This window comes from Schizophyllum commune (genome assembly GCF_000143185.2).
Source record: "Schizophyllum commune H4-8 unplaced genomic scaffold SCHCOscaffold_2, whole genome shotgun sequence".
NCBI lineage: Eukaryota > Fungi > Basidiomycota > Agaricomycetes > Agaricales > Schizophyllaceae > Schizophyllum > Schizophyllum commune.
Genome location: NW_026089539.1, coordinates 2,020,877 through 2,038,813, shown reverse-complemented (window position 1 = coordinate 2,038,813; position 17,937 = coordinate 2,020,877). Strand labels below are relative to the sequence as shown.

Genomic DNA, 17,937 nt, shown 5'->3' with positions numbered 1-17,937 from the left:
TCACAGGAATGTCTACTGGCGGAAAGAAATCCTCCCGAAAGCACCCCCGCTCTTCGTCCGTCCAAGCGAAAGCTTTATCGTGTATCATGTATATATAATGAACCAGCTTCAATTCTTCTTCGGTCAAGAAGCCGTCCTCATACATTTTGTCAACCGCTGCCTTCCGCTCCGCTGTGTACCTCCCGGTAGGAGTAAAATCCGGCGGATGAGTAGGTAGCGGCGGCATGTCCTTTTCAGGATCGCCCACGATTTTTCTGATTATTCTAAATTTCTGGGGCAGTGTCTCATATACCGGTCGCACCTTGAGCGCGACGGGTTTGTATTTCGCAGCCAGCACTGACGCGGGCGGCAGGGAATCCGCTGCGTTCTTTAGCGCTTGATCGTACTGAAAGGTGGTACTGGCTGGTTTCTCTGAGCTCGTTTTCTCTGTAGTCTGATTATTCAGGACGTCTTCGTGCTCCGCCTTTTCGGCGTCGCCGGGCGATTCGACGTGTAGGAAGCTCCTCAGCGTGTCCCACTCTTCGCCTTCGCCACCATGCCCAGCCTCCAATGCAGCCAGCAAGAAAGCCGTCTGTAGCGCTGTTCTATCATATGTTTTTGAATTTTCTGGGTAGTGTACGCTCGTTATCGCTATTTCGCCGTTCTCGTCCATCTCGATCTGTAGTGCCGCTTCTCCCTGATCCTCGAGACTAGGAATCAGTTCGCAGAAGCGCTCGGAAAACCCGGCTCGGCGCGTACATGCTCGGGTACAGTGCCCCTTGGATATGTATGCATAGTAACTTTATTGCCCGTGTTCGGACAAGTAATCGTCACTTCTTGGTTGCCAAACCGGTCGTTCGAGACCACCGACTCGCACAGCATATCAAAAGGTCGCCCTAATAATATTCTGAACGCATTGGTGTCCGAAATGTGGCACTGAAGGTATATCGTGATGCCCGAGAAATCAAACGGGATATTGCGCGCTAGGCCCAACGTCGAGTTGATCTGGTTATTGGCACTCTGCATCCGGATAGTTACGGTAGGATCGTATGAAGCACCCTTGTCGCGCGCGCAGTCTTTCGACATTGACACGATTTGGGAGCCACTATCCAGTATGCCTTCGTCTGAACCATTTTTATTCACATTGGGCCACACTGTCCTCAACGAGCCAGTTGAGTCTCCCGCAAAGGTTACCCCCGCTTTCTCGCGCTCAGTGAGGCTTTGGTAGACCTCCAAGGTAGCGTCGACTTGCACGAAGGAACCGATAGGGACTTTCTCGGCATGATGCGAGGGCAGCTCCACAGTGGTGGTAATTAGCTCGTTTCTCAAGGCCTTCCAATCCACCGGCACAACTGGCTCACTTGAGTCAGACGCTGCGTCAAGGTTCGGTCGGATGCCGTTCGAATAATCCAGCTGTTTTGTCTGATAGGCTTCTCTGATTAGGTTCTTGTAAAACAATTGCCCAAAGTTCTCCACTACCTCGGTACGGCGCGTAAGAGCCTTCCGAAGCAGGTCCTGCAGCATAGGGCTGACCCCCAAAATATCGCGCAGCGAAATTCCGGAGGTATGGCTCTGAGTGTCAAGTAGTTTATTGAGTACGTTCTCGGGGTCCGTCGCTCGCTGTACCGGAGCCTGCGGCTTCGCGGCCGCGGCCGCCTTCTGATTATCCTTGCTGGCTCCTTGCGGAGGTGAGCTCGGTTTCACCGGAAGCGCTGCAGGTCTTTGATCTCGTGGTACAAAGCGTACGTCGGCTATATCTCTAAAAGGGTGCGCCTTCCCGTCCTGACGAGGCGGGGCAGGCCGCGAGTTCGAGCTTTTATCCGGCACACCTTGCGGTGCGCTGTTTGCTAAAGAATTGTTCATATTTTGTATCATAACGGGCGCTGATTGCTGTGGGTTCTCATCGCGCCCCCAGCGCTGGTAGGGATGCTGGGCGCGAATCCCTGAACTCCTCAAAAACCCTGCTGAGGCTGATCCGACGAGCCAGCAACATTGTACTGCTCAGGCGGACGGTGCGCTTGCGACGTCGGGTAGTAGGGCTCGCTCTGCTCGTAAGGGGCATAAGACGCGCTTCCCGTATACCCGCTGTCCAGCACGAACTCCGGGTTCGCAACTCCAGCGTTCCAGTTTGTATCGTCAGCAGCTAGTCCAGCATTCTGTATATACGACGCGGTAGCGTACGTATTAGTAGACTGCGACTTGATCTGCTGCCATTTCTCTCTCATATGGCTATCCAACGGACCAGTGCGGCGAGGAATTACTTCCCCCGACTTAGCGCGTATCGTACCTGTCTCGTCGGCTACAACTTCGCCCGACTTGACAAGGTTCTGATAGTCATAGCAGTTGCTCATAATGTGTCCAGGCAGTCCGCACCAATTGCAAGTGAGGGCCGGCCGTTGATAATTACGACCGCCCCCGCCAAACTGGTTTAACGGCCTGTTCATGGAACCGGGATAGTTGGGACGAGCATTCCCAAAATTCGGTGGAGCTCCAGCCGCCGCCGGTCCAGGAGCGCTAACCCCTTGGTTGGACAGCGCGAGCTGGTTGGTCAGACGTTGTATGGTCTGTTGTATCATATCGAACGTGCGGTCGCTCTTCTGCATGCCTTGCGAAATTTCGGCCTTCACTTCGGTCTGAAGACTACGAAGTTCTGCCTTAGTCTCGCGACCTTGCTTTGTTGTGCGATCGGACAGTTCATGTAGCTCTTGCTCTAGTTTCACAATTCTCGAGTTGGAATCCGGGGACTCGACGATTCGGCTGTCACCCTTAGAAGGGTACAAGCCTCCGAGCCCATGGGCGGACGCGGTATACGCGCGCTTCCAAATTTCTCTCATGCACAAGGCCACGTCCTGCCAGCGGTAGCCACCCTCCACGATGGACGTGTTAATGGGGCGTTCCACCGGGACAGCCGCCTCGCCCTCCTCCGCTTCCACATTCGCGGCACCCGGGACCAGCAACCGGCTGGCTCTCCCAGTGAGGATGGTGTCGAGCGTGTTCAGAAGCTCAGAGCTGCAAACGGACGCGAGTCTCGAACACAGCTCAAAGTTCGTGATATTATGAGTCCCTCTAATCAACAGCATAGCCGTTGGCTCAAAGCGACGGAGGAAAGCATTTCCACGCGCCCCATCTTCGGCAGTCAGGCCTCGGTATTGCGCGCAGATCTTGTGCAGTTCCGCGAGCGTACCTGTCTGGCCGCCTGCTATCTCGGGGTAGCGAGCAAGTATCTCTGTTTCTAGCTCTTCCCAGTTGGTAATCTCCGGCGCAGCGCCGAGTTGTTCCCAAAGGGCGCGTACATGGCGATCTTTGGCGTGCAGGGCTATCTTAGCACGCTGCTGCTCGAAGGTCGTGAGACCATGATCTTTCATGTACGCGAGAAGGTCTCGCAGGATGGTCGGGAGGTTGAGCACGTCCCGCTCCTCTTCGAAGCGGGGCGCGTCGCTCGCCGTGTGGGAGTAGTGACGAGTCATAGTATCTATAGTAGAGTGTTCGGTAGCTGGATTCGGGACAGTAACGGTACGGAGAGAAGTTTCGGGTTCGACGGTCGGTTCAGTAGTTATATCGGGAGAGTGGTTGGAAGAAACAGATAGAGGACGCGAAGGAATCAATTCAGATAGACTAGGAACTGGAGAGGCTGGCACAGAGTGCGCAGGAGAAGTTGTAAGAGGAGTAAGAGACGAAGCGGTAGAAGTAGTGCGATTTGCACCGAGTGTATGAGGATCTGGAGTGGTTGAAGTACCACGAGTGGGAGTTGTGATAGGTGTAGGAGGATGAGTAACAGGAGAATGATGAGGTGGGGATTCTGGGAACGCGCCAGGTAAGGGCAGCGAGGTTGAGGCAGTCTGAGAGGACTGTGTCTCTAGTTGTCTAGCTTGAGCGCGCTTTGATTGCTTCGCGGCGTCGACTGCGGCTAAACGGGCTCTTTCTCTAGCTTTTCGCTGCGACCGGCCAGTTAAGGTACTGTCCCAGTCAGGCTGTTCGGCTTCGAGGTTGGATTTTCGTCCAGGAGCCGTTTTTGTAGTTCTCTACTAAGACTTTGTCTCGATGGTGGTACTCGAAAGTACACAGGATACTTCGCTAGAAGTCACCCCAACGGTCTGTCACTCGACTACACGTCAAGCACAAATATATTCCCTCGCGGTGGGCTCCAGATGATGGGATCGTACGCTTCAGAGAAGTAGCGCGCCTAAGGTGGCAAGAGATCGCTCAACAGTCGCCAAACGACCACACAAACAACCCAAAGACGAGACAGTTACTTCGTTAGAAGCGCAGCGAGTCCGTGTTTTTGTATTGCTAGGGAATATATAGTGCCAACAAATAGACGAGTTTTGGAAGTTCGCGAAGTAGCGCTAGTTCCTCGACCGCGGCAGCTCGTCAGGCTTTTCACAAGTGTTTCTCAGAAGTAATCACGCAAGGAGATGGTCTTTTCAAGGGATTTCTCAAAGATTTCTCAAGGTTTTTCTGGTCTGATTGTTCTGGTATTGTATGCAAAGTGTGGGCTCTGCAAGGGCTCTGCTCCTGATGTGGGCGAAAGTCCCCGAACTGTAGGTACGTTTCGGTATATATACGGTAGGTAGGGCGGCGCACGGCCGATGCAAAATGACTCGAGTTGGTGAAAACTTCCCGATCTCGGATAATTCCCGCGAGGCGCATCAGCAGCTTCTCGCAATTCCTGTCCTTCCTCCCCTCAACTGGCCTGCCGCGTTCCGTCGTTCCGAGGCCGTCGCACGTTCTCCGGTGAGGCCGATGGCGGATAGCGCTGCGTGTTGAAATTCCGAGTCATATTGGTCCGGGTCCGCCTAAGCTTCGACGCCTTTCTGGTATAGATAGGTTCGGCAGTCGTTGCCTGCCGCCAAGACAGCTGTGTTCGCTTGTATCGTGCCCGAAGCCGAGTGGAAGACCGCGCGGTGAGGCGCGGTACTTCGCACAATTGTTCGGTCGGCGAAGTCCGAAGCACGTGAGTGTTCGAGTTGACACGGTCATGTGACTCGTGCGCGTCCCGGCGATGGGGTGAGGACCGCGGCTGCGGTCCTATGAGGTCCTCGCACCTTGCTACCTCATAGATACAACTGTCCAGTAGCCCAAATTGACAAGCGATAAGACCGAGCGAGGATGGTGTTCGACATGGGTGAGCAGCACGCTAGGTACGCCTACTGCCCGGATGATTCCCCTTCTAAGAGCCAATAGATGTCATCCCCGTCGCACATCCCAGGGTAGGAAAGGCTAAGGGAGCTCTAAGTGGTCCTCGAAGTGTCTTCTGGGTATATTCTCGGTCAGATGCCTCCCAAATGGCCCTTTTAAACAGTGTTTCTCTGATAATAGCTCGGTAAAATACCTACGACGCGCCCGTTGTACAGTCACGACGTCGTAAGGTATATACGAGTCCTTATGGTCAAGCCAGTTAAAGACGCCATATCGCTCTGATATTGGGCACAAAAATGCGTTTTTCAGCGCCAGGCGCATCAATGGCCTCTCATCGCCGTCAACTACAATCTTCCTCCCGAGCTGCGGAACCACGATGATATGCTCCTCAGCCTGGGTGTCGTTCCGGGGCCGAAGAAGCCCCACGACATGGACTCGTTCTTGTGGCCATTCATTCAGGAGATGATGGAGCTCGCCGCAGGAGTGAGCGCATTCGATGTACTGGCCAAGGAGATGTTCATCCTCCGAGCCTACCTCATCCTCGTCTTCGGCGATATTCCTGCCGTTTCCCTCGTTCTCCGCATGAAGGGGCACAATGGCTACAGTCCATGTCGTATGTGCCATATAACAGGAGTCCCCAGTCTCGAGGACAAGTCCCGTGTCCTCTACGTCCCACTGGACCGATCGTCGCATCCCAAGGTCCTCGAGACTCCTGACGACCATGTTGCTGCTTACGACCCGCTGGATCTTCCCCTCCGTACGCATACGGATTTCATGGCGCAGGCGAAGGAGGTTCAGGCTGCTACAACAAACGCAGAAGCAGAGGCACTATCCCGCGAGTATGGCATCAAAGGCATCCCCGCTCTCTCCCACCTCCCCTCCCTGACTCTACCCGATTGTGCTCCTTACGATCTCATGCACCTCATCTTCGAGAACCTCCTCCCTAACCTTATCAAGCATTGGACAGGCGAGTTCAAGGGCCTCGACGATGGGAAGGAGGCGTACCAGTTCACGCAGGCGATCTGGGAAGCTATCGGTCTCGATACTGCCAATGCAGGCCAGTACTATCCCTCCGCCTATGGTCCTCGGGTGCCCAACATCGCTCTGGACCGGTCGAACTTCTCGGCGGAGATGGCTTCGTTCTGGATGTCGTACATCGGCCCTGTGGTCCTCAAGCGCCGCTTTTCGAAGCCCAAATACTACAAGCACTTTGTCGACCTTGTCTGCCTCATCAACAAGTGCCTGCAGTTCGAAATCACCACAGATGAGATTCACGAAGTACGAGAAGGCTTCAAGGAGTGGGTCGTAGCCTACGAGCGGTTCGTTGTCTCATTCTCCAGCCCTATGCAAACTGATGAGCATCTGCAGTATCTACTACCAGCATGACCCGCGTCGCTTGTCAGCGTGCCCCCTTACGATCCACGCGCTGCTCCACATCGCCGACAGCATCGAGAATATGGGTCCCGCCTGGTGCTACTGGGCCTTCCCTATGGAGCGCTATTGTGGTGCTCTTCAACCTGCGATTAAGAGCCGTCGCTTCCCCTACGCCTCCCTCGACCGCTTCGTCGTTGAATGCGCCCAACTTGAGCAGATCAACGCGATCTACGGTACTGCAGACGAGATGGCACTACGTGCTCCTCGAAACAAGATTCCGCAAGGCGCGTATGCGCCAGCTGCCTGTACGTTATGACTTGTACATCCTTCGGGTCAATACTAGTTAAGTGGCCCCCGGGGCGATATACGAGACCTGCCTTGTTGAGACAAGCCATCCACTATCTGAGGCCGTGAGGTGCTGCGCCGCCGCCCGCGCGTGGCGACCACAGCACGGGCATAGGAGGGACGGGCAGACGACGTGGGTGACGTAGTGGTGTTGAGGACGAGACACGTACTGTGGGTGCGCTGGATGGCCGGACCAGCAGAGCGGCCCGCCTCAGAGTGGTCTCTGGAAGGAGCGGATAGAGGTGGAGGAGGAGGATCAAGACCCGCAAGACTACGGAGAACAATGAGTAGAGCGAAGAAAAGGCCCACTCGGGCTCCTGCTACTTGCACAGTGCGCAGGAGCGCAAGTGGATGGTGAGGAACGGGATGAGAAGCCGCCCAAGCTTCGTGCACCCATTCGCGTCCAAGGACGCGTCCGCGGTCGTCACGTAGCAAGGTGGGGGGAGGGAGGGGGAGGGGTGTTGCTCTGCGCTCCCGCAAACGCGAAAGGCGCAAAGCACATGAGGTCGAGGGCATCACCTGAAGGTGAAAGGCAGCGGCACCCATTGGGGTGGCACGAGGATCGCGGTGAGTACGCGCTCGCCCGCCACCTAGGGCCCTGGACCTCCCCGCCGCATCCGCGCGTTGCCAAGGCATGGATACGATCGCGTGAGCAGCCTCCCCAGCCCCTCAGCTCATCCCCGGCGACAGCCTGGGAAAGGAGGCGGGTGCGCGGAACGCGCTGCGAGTGCTGAGCAAGCTGTGGGTCGGCCCCGCGCCCGATACGCTGAGCAGTACGCTCGGTCGCACCGAGTGCATCCTGCGCGACGCGGCGAATCCCAGCAGAGGCGGTTGTCCACGACCGCAGGGAGGGGTGGGGAAGGATGAGCGCTGCCCGCCACCCGCGCTGATCGCTATTAGCAGGGGCGTGGGTCGACGCGCGACAGCCAAAGGGCTATTGAGGGCTAGCCTATGACGCATAGCGCGCCATACGCAGGACCCTCGCGCCCTCAGACGGCATCTGAGGGCGAGAATAACGGGAACGCGGCGCAATGTTAGCCCCGCTTCCTCCGTCCCGTCCTGCTCTCGCTCGTCCCCCTCTCCCCTCTCCGCGTCACGATAAAGAAGTGATTAGTAATAGAATCGAGCACGGGAGGCGTTCACGCACCCGGAACCCCCCCCTCCTCGTCCGGATCGTGTGTCATCGTTCTATGGGACGCAATCGTGGCCGAGCGCGTCGGAAGCGGCCTCTTCGAGATGTTTGTGAGAGGGGGGAGTGCGGAGGGTCACCTGCGATGGATGGGGAGACGAGCCAGGGGGCATTGTGGTAGTTGGGACACAGTTGGACGTCGCGGGACGAGACCAAGCAGAAATCGACGAGGAAGATCGGCCCGAGAAAGCCGTGCCATCTGTGAGACAGAGCACGTTCATCAACGTCAATCACAACAAAATCGAGACGAGATACCTAGAGATACACTAGCTATGCTCTAGAGTATTTTGAAGGATTTGAGCCAATGAAGAGACAACGAAACACTCGCCTGTCGAATGTTGTGGCTGTGCGTCGAGTGATGGGGCTGTGCTGACGGACATTGCCGGGGCCGCACGTGTGCAGACGTTTTCCGAAGCTTCACATCGAACGCGAATTAGAGCTTGTTACTCGAATGAACGAGAGGGTATGAGCCAAGGACTATGTCAGATTTTTTCGGAAGGAAATGAACGAAGCTGAATGAAGAATTTGAACAACTAAACAGTCGACATCCGGAGTTAACTTTTGATCGACCGCTTGGACGTCTGATCTTGCTACAGGTCCACCGGTGTAAGACGAGCCTGGCAAGCAGGTCTCGTAACTTTTAGCTGAACATACCCGTAGATCCTTCTTGTATTCTCCTCCCTCCAAAAGACGACAGAACTGCAATCCCAGTCGGCATACGAACTGGTATCACGTCTGCCCTGGCCACGCGAGCTGATCTGCGCCCTCGAGATGTGACCCCGCATCTTCGCAATGCGCAAATCGTGCGGTACGGCAAGCTGCGACGGGTTGACTCGGACGCGGGGGATACGATATCTGCCAGTGAGCTCGGAGCCACGCGCGACGACTCGCGCGATGCGTCTTTTGTTCGTGTGAGTTACTCTTCGCGCCTACATGATAGCTTGAAGGCTTATATGATTTCAGTATCAGGCATATTTTGATGTCGATGAACACGCACGTCGCAAGCCCGTCGAACTCGAATCCGGCACATTCTATGGCCAGCTCAGGTGTCTCTACCTCGTCAAGTTCCCGAGCGATGCTGCCGCCGCTGCGGTCGGGGTTGATAGCGGCAACGAGGTCGTCATTGCCGCAATACGCCGCTGTAAGGTTGAGACAGCTCATGCACGACTCGACATACAGTACTACAAGCGGGAGGGCGAGCTTGACTTCGTTGATGTCAAGACCGTGCAAGCGTTGGTAGGACGTATCTACGACATCGACCGCTGGGCCATCATCGACCGCAGTGGAGATCTCGCGCGTGCTGTATTCGCAGAGGAGGTTCCGACCTAATACATTCATTTTTACTTGACTCAAGGAGACTTGTGATGGTGAATATGACGAATCTCTTCTCAATGGCAATCAACCTAAAAAGGGCTGAAGGACAGGTTGTATATCATGCTCTGTACAGTAGACGCGCGCAGGTTGATTGCTAGGTTGACGTATCAACCTAGCAATCAACCTACCACAGGTTGGAGGCACCGCTCGACGAAACTCAACCTAGAGTAGGATGTTTTTCATCCTGGTCTATTCTCACAGTGTGCACTCGCGAACGGCCCACAGGATCTTCGCAACCATGGTGCATCCCCTCATAAAGCACCCATGACCTACAGTGCAATGGCAGAGGATGTTCTGCATTTTCTCCGGAAGCATCAGCTGAAGAACGTGTCTCTACTGGGGCACTCGATGTGAGTGCATAAGGATGAGGCGTGGGATCGCTTTTCTGAACGCTTCCAGGGGCGGCAAGGTCGCCATGACTGTCGCGCTCAATTACAACCTTCCGGACGGCTTACTGGAGAATCTCATCGTCGAGGATACTGCTCCGGCTGCGGGGGCTCAACTGACCGAATTTCCTGGATATATCAAGGGCATGAGGGCAGTCAACGCTGCCGAAGTGACCACCCGTAAGGAAGCTACCGACATACTTGCCAAGGGGGAGAAGGTGTAGTCCTCCGACATGCTGAGGGTAATAATTGAGCTAACCCCGGCTCAGGACCCCGCCATTCTACAGTTCTTACTGACCAATCTGGAATTGCCACCTCGGGTCGAGCATGCGCAATTCAAGATCCCCCTGGACATCCTGGAAGGATATACAAACAGCATGGGCGACTTCCCATACGCGCCTGGCGAGCGGCAATGGTCTGGAAGAACCCTCTTTATCAGAGGCACAAAGAGCAAGTGAGTTACAGTGCGCCTCGGCATCGCTGATCGCTGAAATAGCCAGGTATATGAACGAGCGCAACATACAGGTTGTACAGAAGATGTTTCCGAGTATGCAATTGACGGAACTTCCGGCGGGTCATTGGGGTAAGTATGTCTCCATATCGTCAAGTTACCTTTCTTGAGCTGGCGCTGGATCGGCAGTACACTCGGAAAGGTGAGGGAGCCTCGCGCATAACACAAGTTTCCATGCTATAATTCTTTGCGCAGGCCTCAAGACTTCAGGAAGGTGGTCTCGCAGTTCATTGGTCCAATGGAACCGCTCTCGGGCTCCTAGACTGCTCGACTGACCTTCAACGTGATTTCGTAGGTAGTTACGCTTTTTACGAGTAGTATTTCCACCGCGTAGCCGTCTACTAGGCGAGCGTCGATATCTTTAGGTAGTCTGAATTTGTGGCACAAAACAAGTACACGGTTCCCGAAAATCAAACTTGGCCGTCATCTCAGGCAGAAATGAGGCACATTCCAAGCTTGGCCTCTCCTGTCGATACAGGCCATCCAGCACATACAGTAGAGGCGGGCTCTTTGGTCGGGTGGCATTGATGGCTGGCGCGTGGCGCGGTAGTGGCCGGACCGGGTGAATTGATCGACGTCATCCATGCTCTTCCCTTCACTGTCACGGTCCTGTGCGTCCCGACGCGTCTTGCTCGCGTCGTCGCGCCGCCTCCACGCGTCCGCCTCGGCCGTCGTCGAGCTCGACTACTCGAAGAATGTGCCCCCATCCGGCAACGAGACAGACAAGCCGCTCGTCATTCTCCATGGATTATTGTGCGTTGAGCACATTTATCGTGAGGGTCTAGCTCATCTTGCTGCAGCGGATCCAAGCGGAACTGGATGTCGCTGTCGAAAGCGTTCGCGCATGAGCTGCATAGGCCGGTCTATGCCTTGGTGAGTATGAGTTCCGCACCCAGACGGCACGCTCATCGTGCGCAGGATCTCCGCAACCAGGGAACCTCTCCCCATAAGGAGCCGATGACCTATAGCGCAATGGCGGGCGACGTCTTGCACTTCCTGCGCACACACAATCTCAACAACGTCTCCCTGCTCGGGCACTCTATGTACGCGTGCCCATACTCCCCCACGTAAAGTGCTCACCATCCCCAGGGGCGGCAAGGTAGCCATGAGCGTTGCTCTGGACCCGGAGCTGCCGGAGGGTCTGCTCGAGAACCTCATCGTTGAAGATATCGCACCCTCCAAGGGTGCATTATCCCCTGAATTTCAAGGCTACATCCAGGGTATGAAGGCAGTTGATGCCGCGAAGGTGAAGAGTCGCAAGGAAGCCAGGGATATTCTGTCGAAATGGGAGAAGGTGCTTGTTCTGCTATCACGCCCCGAATTCTGCTGATTCGTGTTAGGACCCCTCCGTTTTGCAATTCCTGCTCACTAATCTGGAAGTACCACCGCTGGTCGAGCACGGGCACTTCAAGATCCCCTTGCATATTCTGGAGGAATATATCGACTCGTTGGGCGACTTCCCGTACGATTCCGCCAAACGGCAATACCAAGGGAGGACCCTCTTTATCAAGGGAAGCAAAAGCAAGTACGCACTACATTCTTGTCGTACTTGCGCTATCGGCTTACTCGATTGTCGAAGGTACATCAACAAGAACAACCTGCCAGAAGCACAGAAGTTTTTCCCGAATATGGAGCTAGTAGAGTTGCCTACGAGTCATTGGGGTGAGCTCGAATGACCTTTGCCGCAGAGTGCACTGTTTGCTAAGTTGGTCCAACAGTGCATGCGGAGAAGTGGGAGGTTATCTATCACGCTACCGCCTTTGCTAACAACCTACCTTCACAGGCCGAACGAGTTCAAGAAGGTGGTTTCGCATTTCATCGGTGCACTTCATTCGCCAGAGTAGATGGTTCCATAGATGGTCGAATGAAAATCTTGTATCACAAACAGAGGCCTGAGTAAGCTCCGGAATACATGAATATAGATGGAAGATGAGTGCAAGTACAACAACATGGTATGCAATAGGTGGTAGACACGACGAACAAGACGAGGGACGCGCTTAAGCCCGCTTCCTCTTTTTGTTCGCCTTCTCCGCCCGCTTCTTCGCCCGCAGCTCCTTCTTCCCCCTCGCGTCCACCATCTGGTACCTCCCCTTCACCCCCTTCGGCCGGCCCTTCACCCCCTTCTGCGCGCCCTTCGCAAACACGACCTTCACCTCCGTCTTTGGCTTCCCCTTGCTCGCGCCCTTGCGCATCAGCTTCTCGATCTGCGCCGCCTTCTCGCGCTCGCTCAGGTCGCTCGTCTCGTTCACGCCCTCCGCCTTCTTCATCGCCTTCTCCAGGCGCTGCGCGGCCTTGAGCTTCTTGCGCGCCTTCGCCTCGGCGATCTTCTTGATCGGGCGCGCGTCGAGGGCGCGTTGGCGGGCGCGGAGGGCGGCGATGGCCTCTTTGGTGACGGGGAGGTTGGGCTTGTAGTGCTGCTGCTCGTCGTCGAGGAACCAGGAGGGGAGGTCGTCTTTGGAGTTGAGGGAGTAGCGGGAGAAGCCGTCGTTGATGAGGTGAGTTTTGGTGGTGTTGCGGTTGACGAGGGCTTGAGCGAGGGTGACGGTTTCGCCGGTGGTGAGGCCATATTCTATGATAAAAGTCAGTGAGAGTAGGGCTGAGCGAGGGAGAATGGCGCACTTCGTATCTTCTCTGCGTTGACAGCATCCTCATTGTCATCCTCGACGTCCCACATATCTTCGTCATCGCTGTCCTTTTGTAATGGGACAATCTCAAAGTCATCGTCGTCTTCTGGAGTAACGGGGCCCTGGGGCGCGTGTAAGTAGGCTGCACCATCGACGTTGACGGAGAAGCACAAACCTCGTCCTCCCCTTCCTCCATGTCAACATCCTCATCCTCGTCCTCATCCACCGCGCTCTCCTCCTCATCGTCCTCCACATCATCGTCGATACCGGCAAAGACATCCTGGCTGAACCAAATCTTGGCTGCTTGACTCTCCGGCATCTTTGGGCCCTCCAACGACTGGACAAGCTTGCCCTTGCCAACCCGCTGCGCGCCGTTCTCCGTCCGTCTCCGCTTCGACGATGGCTCGTCGTCGTCATCGATGTCGCTCTCGTCCGACGAATCCTCGGCATCCGCGAATTTACGCTGCTCCCTCGCGGCCCAGCCCGCGCCCTCGGCGTCACTGTCGTCCTCCTCATCACTGGCGACCTCCTTGATACCCTGCCACGTTTCCTCGCGATCCGGGTTGTTCATCCTGGCCTCCTTCGCCTTGAACTTCGCGTCCCGCTCGCGCAGCCGCTGCCGATACGCCGTATACATCCCGTCCATATCATTCTCCAGCGCGCGCGTCCTCCGCTCGCGCTCCTCCTCCGAGTCCACGAGCTCTTCCTCCTCCTCTTCCTCCTCCGGCGCTTCATCCGAGTCCGCGTCCTCGTCGTCCATGGAGGCCTTGGCGAGGCGGCGCGCGCCCTTGCGGCTGCGTTCGACCTCGTCGAGGTCGAAGAAGTCGTCCTGGCCACCGAGGGAGGCGTCGGCCTGCTCCATGCCGATGTCGAGGGGCGCGGTCATTTGGAGCTGCATGCGCTGGATGGTCTTGGTCTTGACCTCGTTGGCGCGGCGGCGCTGGCGCTTGGTGCGGGCGGCGGCTTCGGCGTTGAGGCGCTCGAGCTCTTGTTGAATTTGGGTATCCTCGTCGACTTCTTCGGTGACTTCGACGGTTTCGGTCAATTCTTGGGCCTCTTTCGACTTATTGTCCAAGCCAAGCTGCAGATGGATTTAGTTAGATGTAAGTAGTATAGTAGCCTCGACGCACGTCCTCCCGCAATGTGGTCCTCCACTTGAGGACCGCCTTGAAGTCACCCTTGCCTAGGACCTTGAGATCATCGCAGTTGGCCTTGATCTCCGGCTTCGTGATCTCCAGCTTCAACCATCTATGAATTGGTCAGATACAATTTGCCAGTCAAGTTAAAGCTTTACGCACTCCTTCTCCTCATCTGTAGTGAAGGTGATCTGATTGACCGAACCAAGGATGGCAATGGGATCCGGACCACGAATGAGGTCGCTGGCAGTTGCCGTGCGGAAAAGGGTGTAGTCGCCGTCGGCGTAACCGTCACGCTTGCGGCGCTTCTTCTCGGGCTGGAAGACATTGGCCTGAACGTTGTTAGAGTTGGAACCCTTGTCGTCAGCAGGGATAGAGGCGGCGAGATCCTTGAAGACGTGCTTCGGGTCGAGAAACTTGGGGTCAATGTGCTTGGGGGCATGGAAGTCGCGGCAGACGACGAAGATTTCAGCGGAGACGTTACGAGACGAGGGCGGCTTGGTCGCCTCGACCTTCCCGAAGAGCTGGCTGAACACCCAGATGAGGTTGTTGTAGTCCGTGCTACGAAAGACCTTGGTGACGAAGGTACCGCCCTTGACGAGAAATTCGACTGCGAGCTTGAGGGACATGAGCACGAGCTCAGACTGGGTGTAGGCATCCTGGATCCAGGCCGTTCCGACGTTGGGAGCACCATCGTGAAGTACGACGTCCGCCTTCCAGTCCTTGAGTTCGCCGCGCAGAAGGTTCCGACAGTGCGTGGTAGTGATATCGGCGGCAAAGGTCACGACACGGGGGATAGGTTTGATTGGGACCAAGTCGACACCTGCTGAAGTGTGAGGAGCCGTCGCATAGCACGGGTGGGGGAACACGCACCGACGATGACACTGTTGTTAGGCATGTGCTTGCTAGCAACCTGAAGCCAGCCACCGGGTGCAGCACAAAGATCGATGCAGCATCGTGCAGTCTCGAGGAAGTTGTACTTCTTGTTAAGCTGAATGAGCTTGAAGGCAGATCGAGCGCGGTAGCCCTGCTCTCTGTCGTTTTGTCAGACTTCGCGATACACGGGAGATAAGTCGAGCACGCACTTCGCAAGCTTGTAGTACTTGTCGAGACGACCCTTTCCTGTCTTCTTCTGAGCCTTCCCCATGTTGAGTGACCGCGACGAGCAGGAGGGGACCGTTCAGCGGTGATCGAGATCTACGAAATGGGAAATTTTGCCACGCGAGCGGTGAAGCGGTCCGAGGCATTCAGACGGAAGTGGACTTGTCTTTAGTTTCCATCTCACTGCCCACCCTGAACAATGACTGTACACTCAGTGCTGTCTTGCAATGTTTTCTCAGAACCTTTACGAGAGGGTCGACGCTATTGGGCAGGCCATCAAGCCTACTAATACACTGTCAAAGCAATGACATCAGCAAGACCAATATAACGCGCAAGGCATCGAAGATTCCTCTCGTTAACGCAAACCAGACTTGCACTTGCACACCATGACGCCCCGAGTCGCAGTCGTGATATACACCATGTACGGTCATGTTGGCAAGCGTGCGTATCACCACACTCATACTGAGAACCTGCAAGCTGACGTGCGTCCGTAGTCGCCGAAGCCGTGAAGTCCGGTGTTCATGCTGCTGGAGGCACCACGAGCATCTACCAGTCCGTGTCAAGGCTACATGTATCATTCGAGTACCTAATGCGACGTCAGAGTGCCCGAGACCCTGCCCAAAGAAGTCCTCGATAGAATGCACGCACCTCCCAAGCCCGACTATCCCATCGCCAGTGCAGACACATTGCGCAACTACGATGGGTTCCTCTTCGGCATACCCACTCGCTACGGCAACTTCCCAGGCCAGTGGAAGGTACGTTTGCCTGATGGTGCGTCCGGGTACGTATCGCTGAACATCGTTCGCAGGCCTTCTGGGACACCACGGGCCAGCTTTGGTCTCAAGGCGCACTGTCAGGGAAGTTCTGCAGCGCCTTTGTCTCCACTTCTTCCCAGGGAGGCGGTCAAGAGATGACGGTAGCGAACGCTATGTCGACGTTCGTCCATCACGGCATGATCTTCGTGCCGCTTGGGTACTCCAGGGTGTTCAAGCAATTGGGCAACAACGAAGAGGTTCATGGAGGTATGCTCGGTTTTAGCATCCTCCCGAACTCTAAGGGGGCTAACCCTTGATTTCAGGATCGGCTTGGGGCGCAGGTACCTTTGCTGGAGGCGATGGCTCGCGCCAGCCTACGCCACTTGAACTCGAAGTCGCTAAGATTCAGGGTCAGCAATTCTGGGAGACGCTCGCCAAGCACTCCTTCAAGTAGAGAGCGTTACAACTACCGTATATATCACTGCAGACAGTCCCTGCGCCCTTGCCCTGCGCTCATATGAAGTGCGGGGAAGAAGTTATCATCATTCACCCCATCCTCGACATCAGTCCCTTCCTTATTACTTCCGGTATAGTCAGTAAAATACCTATTCCTCGCAATCCATACAGCACTCTTTCGTTGTCCAAGAAGTACGGTGCGGGAGATCGGCAAGTCCAGAATGGAGAAGTCCTTATGGTCTGCGGGGTGAAGCATTCGCCTGGTGCCGAGTAGACGCGTCTTGACGCCGCCGACCATTGTCCGATCCCCACCAATGCGCAACCCCTTCACTGAGCTCACTCCCCTCATCTCGCGCAGCATGCTGAATCAAGGCTCCTCGATGCTCTGGCGCGCTGGCGCTGCCTTTGGTCAGTGAGCCGGGTGATCACAGGGAATGCGAGTTGCTAATCGGGTACAGTGGCGACTGGAGTCGTTACGGGTGCTTTCGGAGGTGCGGGGACGTGCTGAACTGGGTGAAAGCATGAGATCTGACTGGGAGCTATATGTGCAGCCCATGGCCTCAAGAAGCAGCCCAATGTTACGCCGGATACGGTGCATGCATGGGAGACGGCGGCTCACTACGCTGTATGTTCCTTCCCCTACCCACTATTCAGCACCGATGTCCCCTTCACGATACACTCACCTCCCATTCGATATGCATTCGTTCATCTGCATCCCTGCTCACCATCTACACCACATGCACCGTGCTGAACGCGTCCTTCCAATCAGGTCGTCAACGGCGTAGCCCTCCTCGCCGTGTCCATGCACCCTCGCTTCTCCCGCCACGCCTTCGCGGGTCCCGCCATTATCGCTGGCACGGCCATGTTCTCCGGCAGCATTTTCGCGCTCACGGTCGCGAAGATGAAGGGTCTCGGGGACAAGTGCGTACAACTATACCTCTATAAACCCCGTACTGCTTTGTGTTGACAGTCATACCGTAGAGTCAGGATTCTGGGTCCCATTACGCCTCTGGGCGGCTCCATCTTGATTGCTGGGTGAGTGTCTTCATGATGTCTTGGTGAGTTCGAGCTGACAAGCGCCAGATATCTTGCTTTGTTGTTCTGAGTAGATCACGACCGCCCGAATCCTATTGTATGCATACAATGATTGAATGTGGATCTCCCCTCTCCTGCAAACTGGCTCGACGAGTATACCTCTATAGTTGCGCTGGCGCTTGTCATATCATGCAGCAACCTAAAGTCTTGAGCAACCCCCTGCTCGTACACAACTGTACGACATCGTATACGTCTCAATGCGCCAGAGTGCGGTTTCAAGCCGACCACGTACCTGGTCGAGGTGAGCGATATTCCAAGGTTTCTGCAGCGCTTAACACCATTCAAGTCAACTTGCACGTGACAACCTACATGGTAGTGCATTGCTTGTGAGGAGATTGGTGCCCTGGTTCACTCGAAGAGGGGACGCCTCCATGGCCGCTTCTTCTGGCGCACCTCAAGACAACCCAACAGATACAACGAAGACAGCCCGATGGACTGGTGAGCCACTCGCACTGCCACTCGAATAGCTCTAC

The 17,937-nt window shown here is 55.7% G+C and overlaps 9 protein-coding genes across 9 annotated transcripts; 6 read left to right on the top strand and 3 right to left on the bottom strand.

Moving 5' to 3' along the window:
- Nucleotides 1-4,020: 4,020 nt before the first annotated feature.
- SCHCODRAFT_02684399 (uncharacterized protein) lies at nt 4,021-7,060 on the top strand (the record flags this gene model as incomplete). Its single annotated transcript, XM_050346768.1, has 3 exons — nt 4,021-4,036; nt 5,648-6,437; nt 6,487-7,060. 3 exons carry the CDS (start codon nt 4,021-4,023, stop codon nt 6,806-6,808), a joined length of 1,128 nt encoding a protein of 375 aa, XP_050202255.1. The 3' UTR covers nt 6,809-7,060.
- A 201-nt stretch (nt 7,061-7,261) lies between these two features.
- Nucleotides 7,262-7,510, bottom strand: SCHCODRAFT_02489760 (uncharacterized protein; the record flags this gene model as incomplete). The annotated part of the gene is made up of 1 exon (XM_050342913.1): nt 7,262-7,510. A coding segment is annotated over one exon (249 nt), but the record flags the coding sequence as incomplete, so codon positions are not given.
- SCHCODRAFT_02611267 (uncharacterized protein) lies at nt 7,421-8,104 on the bottom strand. The gene has a single exon (XM_050344466.1). It carries the CDS (start codon nt 7,795-7,797, stop codon nt 7,507-7,509), a length of 291 nt encoding a protein of 96 aa, XP_050202253.1. The 5' UTR covers nt 7,798-8,104; the 3' UTR covers nt 7,421-7,506.
- A 731-nt stretch (nt 8,105-8,835) lies between these two features.
- SCHCODRAFT_02490010 (uncharacterized protein) lies at nt 8,836-9,355 on the top strand (the record flags this gene model as incomplete). Its single annotated transcript, XM_050342918.1, has 2 exons — nt 8,836-8,937; nt 8,990-9,355. Coding segments are annotated over 2 exons (468 nt in total), but the record flags the coding sequence as incomplete, so codon positions are not given.
- Nucleotides 9,356-9,664: 309 nt separating this feature from the next.
- Nucleotides 9,665-10,559, top strand: SCHCODRAFT_02529413 (alpha/beta-hydrolase; the record flags this gene model as incomplete). The annotated part of the gene is made up of 6 exons (XM_003037286.2): nt 9,665-9,750; nt 9,800-10,004; nt 10,056-10,240; nt 10,287-10,369; nt 10,427-10,439; nt 10,493-10,559. The coding sequence occupies 6 exons, from the start codon at nt 9,665-9,667 to the stop codon at nt 10,557-10,559; spliced, it is 639 nt and encodes a 212-aa protein (XP_003037332.1).
- Nucleotides 10,560-10,880: 321 nt separating this feature from the next.
- On the top strand, nt 10,881-12,398 carry SCHCODRAFT_01143694 (alpha/beta-hydrolase; the record flags this gene model as incomplete). Its single annotated transcript, XM_003037287.3, has 8 exons — nt 10,881-11,050; nt 11,098-11,170; nt 11,216-11,340; nt 11,387-11,591; nt 11,638-11,822; nt 11,877-11,959; nt 12,016-12,028; nt 12,081-12,398. The coding sequence occupies 8 exons, from the start codon at nt 10,881-10,883 to the stop codon at nt 12,139-12,141; spliced, it is 915 nt and encodes a 304-aa protein (XP_003037333.1). The 3' UTR covers nt 12,142-12,398.
- SCHCODRAFT_02596766 (FtsJ-domain-containing protein) lies at nt 12,295-15,204 on the bottom strand (the record flags this gene model as incomplete). The annotated part of the gene is made up of 7 exons (XM_050344023.1): nt 12,295-12,866; nt 12,917-13,043; nt 13,097-14,002; nt 14,052-14,169; nt 14,220-14,880; nt 14,931-15,091; nt 15,143-15,204. 7 exons carry the CDS (start codon nt 15,202-15,204, stop codon nt 12,295-12,297), a joined length of 2,607 nt encoding a protein of 868 aa, XP_050202251.1.
- A 144-nt stretch (nt 15,205-15,348) lies between these two features.
- Nucleotides 15,349-16,759, top strand: SCHCODRAFT_02611263 (flavoprotein WrbA). The gene is made up of 5 exons (XM_003037288.2): nt 15,349-15,599; nt 15,653-15,710; nt 15,760-15,913; nt 15,967-16,180; nt 16,237-16,759. Exons 1-5 carry the CDS (start codon nt 15,545-15,547, stop codon nt 16,365-16,367), a joined length of 612 nt encoding a protein of 203 aa, XP_003037334.1. The 5' UTR covers nt 15,349-15,544; the 3' UTR covers nt 16,368-16,759.
- SCHCODRAFT_02611260 (DUF423-domain-containing protein) lies at nt 16,526-17,622 on the top strand. Its single transcript, XM_050344465.1, has 6 exons — nt 16,526-16,777; nt 16,828-16,860; nt 16,921-16,994; nt 17,139-17,290; nt 17,351-17,404; nt 17,453-17,622. Exons 1-6 carry the CDS (start codon nt 16,684-16,686, stop codon nt 17,472-17,474), a joined length of 429 nt encoding a protein of 142 aa, XP_050202250.1. The 5' UTR covers nt 16,526-16,683; the 3' UTR covers nt 17,475-17,622.
- The last annotated feature ends 315 nt before the right edge of the window (nt 17,623-17,937 follow it).

Excerpts from the sequence above, each read along its gene's own strand:
- SCHCODRAFT_02611267 (XM_050344466.1), bottom strand. The coding sequence starts at position 7,797 with ATGCGTCATAGGCTAGCCCTCAATAGCCCTTTGGCTGTCGCGCGTCGA.
- SCHCODRAFT_02611263 (XM_003037288.2), top strand. The coding sequence starts at position 15,545 with ATGACGCCCCGAGTCGCAGTCGTGATATACACCATGTACGGTCATGTT. Across the intron at positions 15,914-15,966 it reads ACTTCCCAGGCCAGTGGAAG|GCCTTCTGGGACACCACGGG; the intron begins GTACGTTTGCCT and ends CATCGTTCGCAG. Across the intron at positions 16,181-16,236 it reads CAACGAAGAGGTTCATGGAG|GATCGGCTTGGGGCGCAGGT; the intron begins GTATGCTCGGTT and ends CCTTGATTTCAG.
- SCHCODRAFT_02611260 (XM_050344465.1), top strand. The coding sequence starts at position 16,684 with ATGCGCAACCCCTTCACTGAGCTCACTCCCCTCATCTCGCGCAGCATG. Across the intron at positions 17,291-17,350 it reads ATGAAGGGTCTCGGGGACAA|AGTCAGGATTCTGGGTCCCA; the intron begins GTGCGTACAACT and ends GTCATACCGTAG. Across the intron at positions 17,405-17,452 it reads GGCTCCATCTTGATTGCTGG|ATATCTTGCTTTGTTGTTCT; the intron begins GTGAGTGTCTTC and ends GACAAGCGCCAG.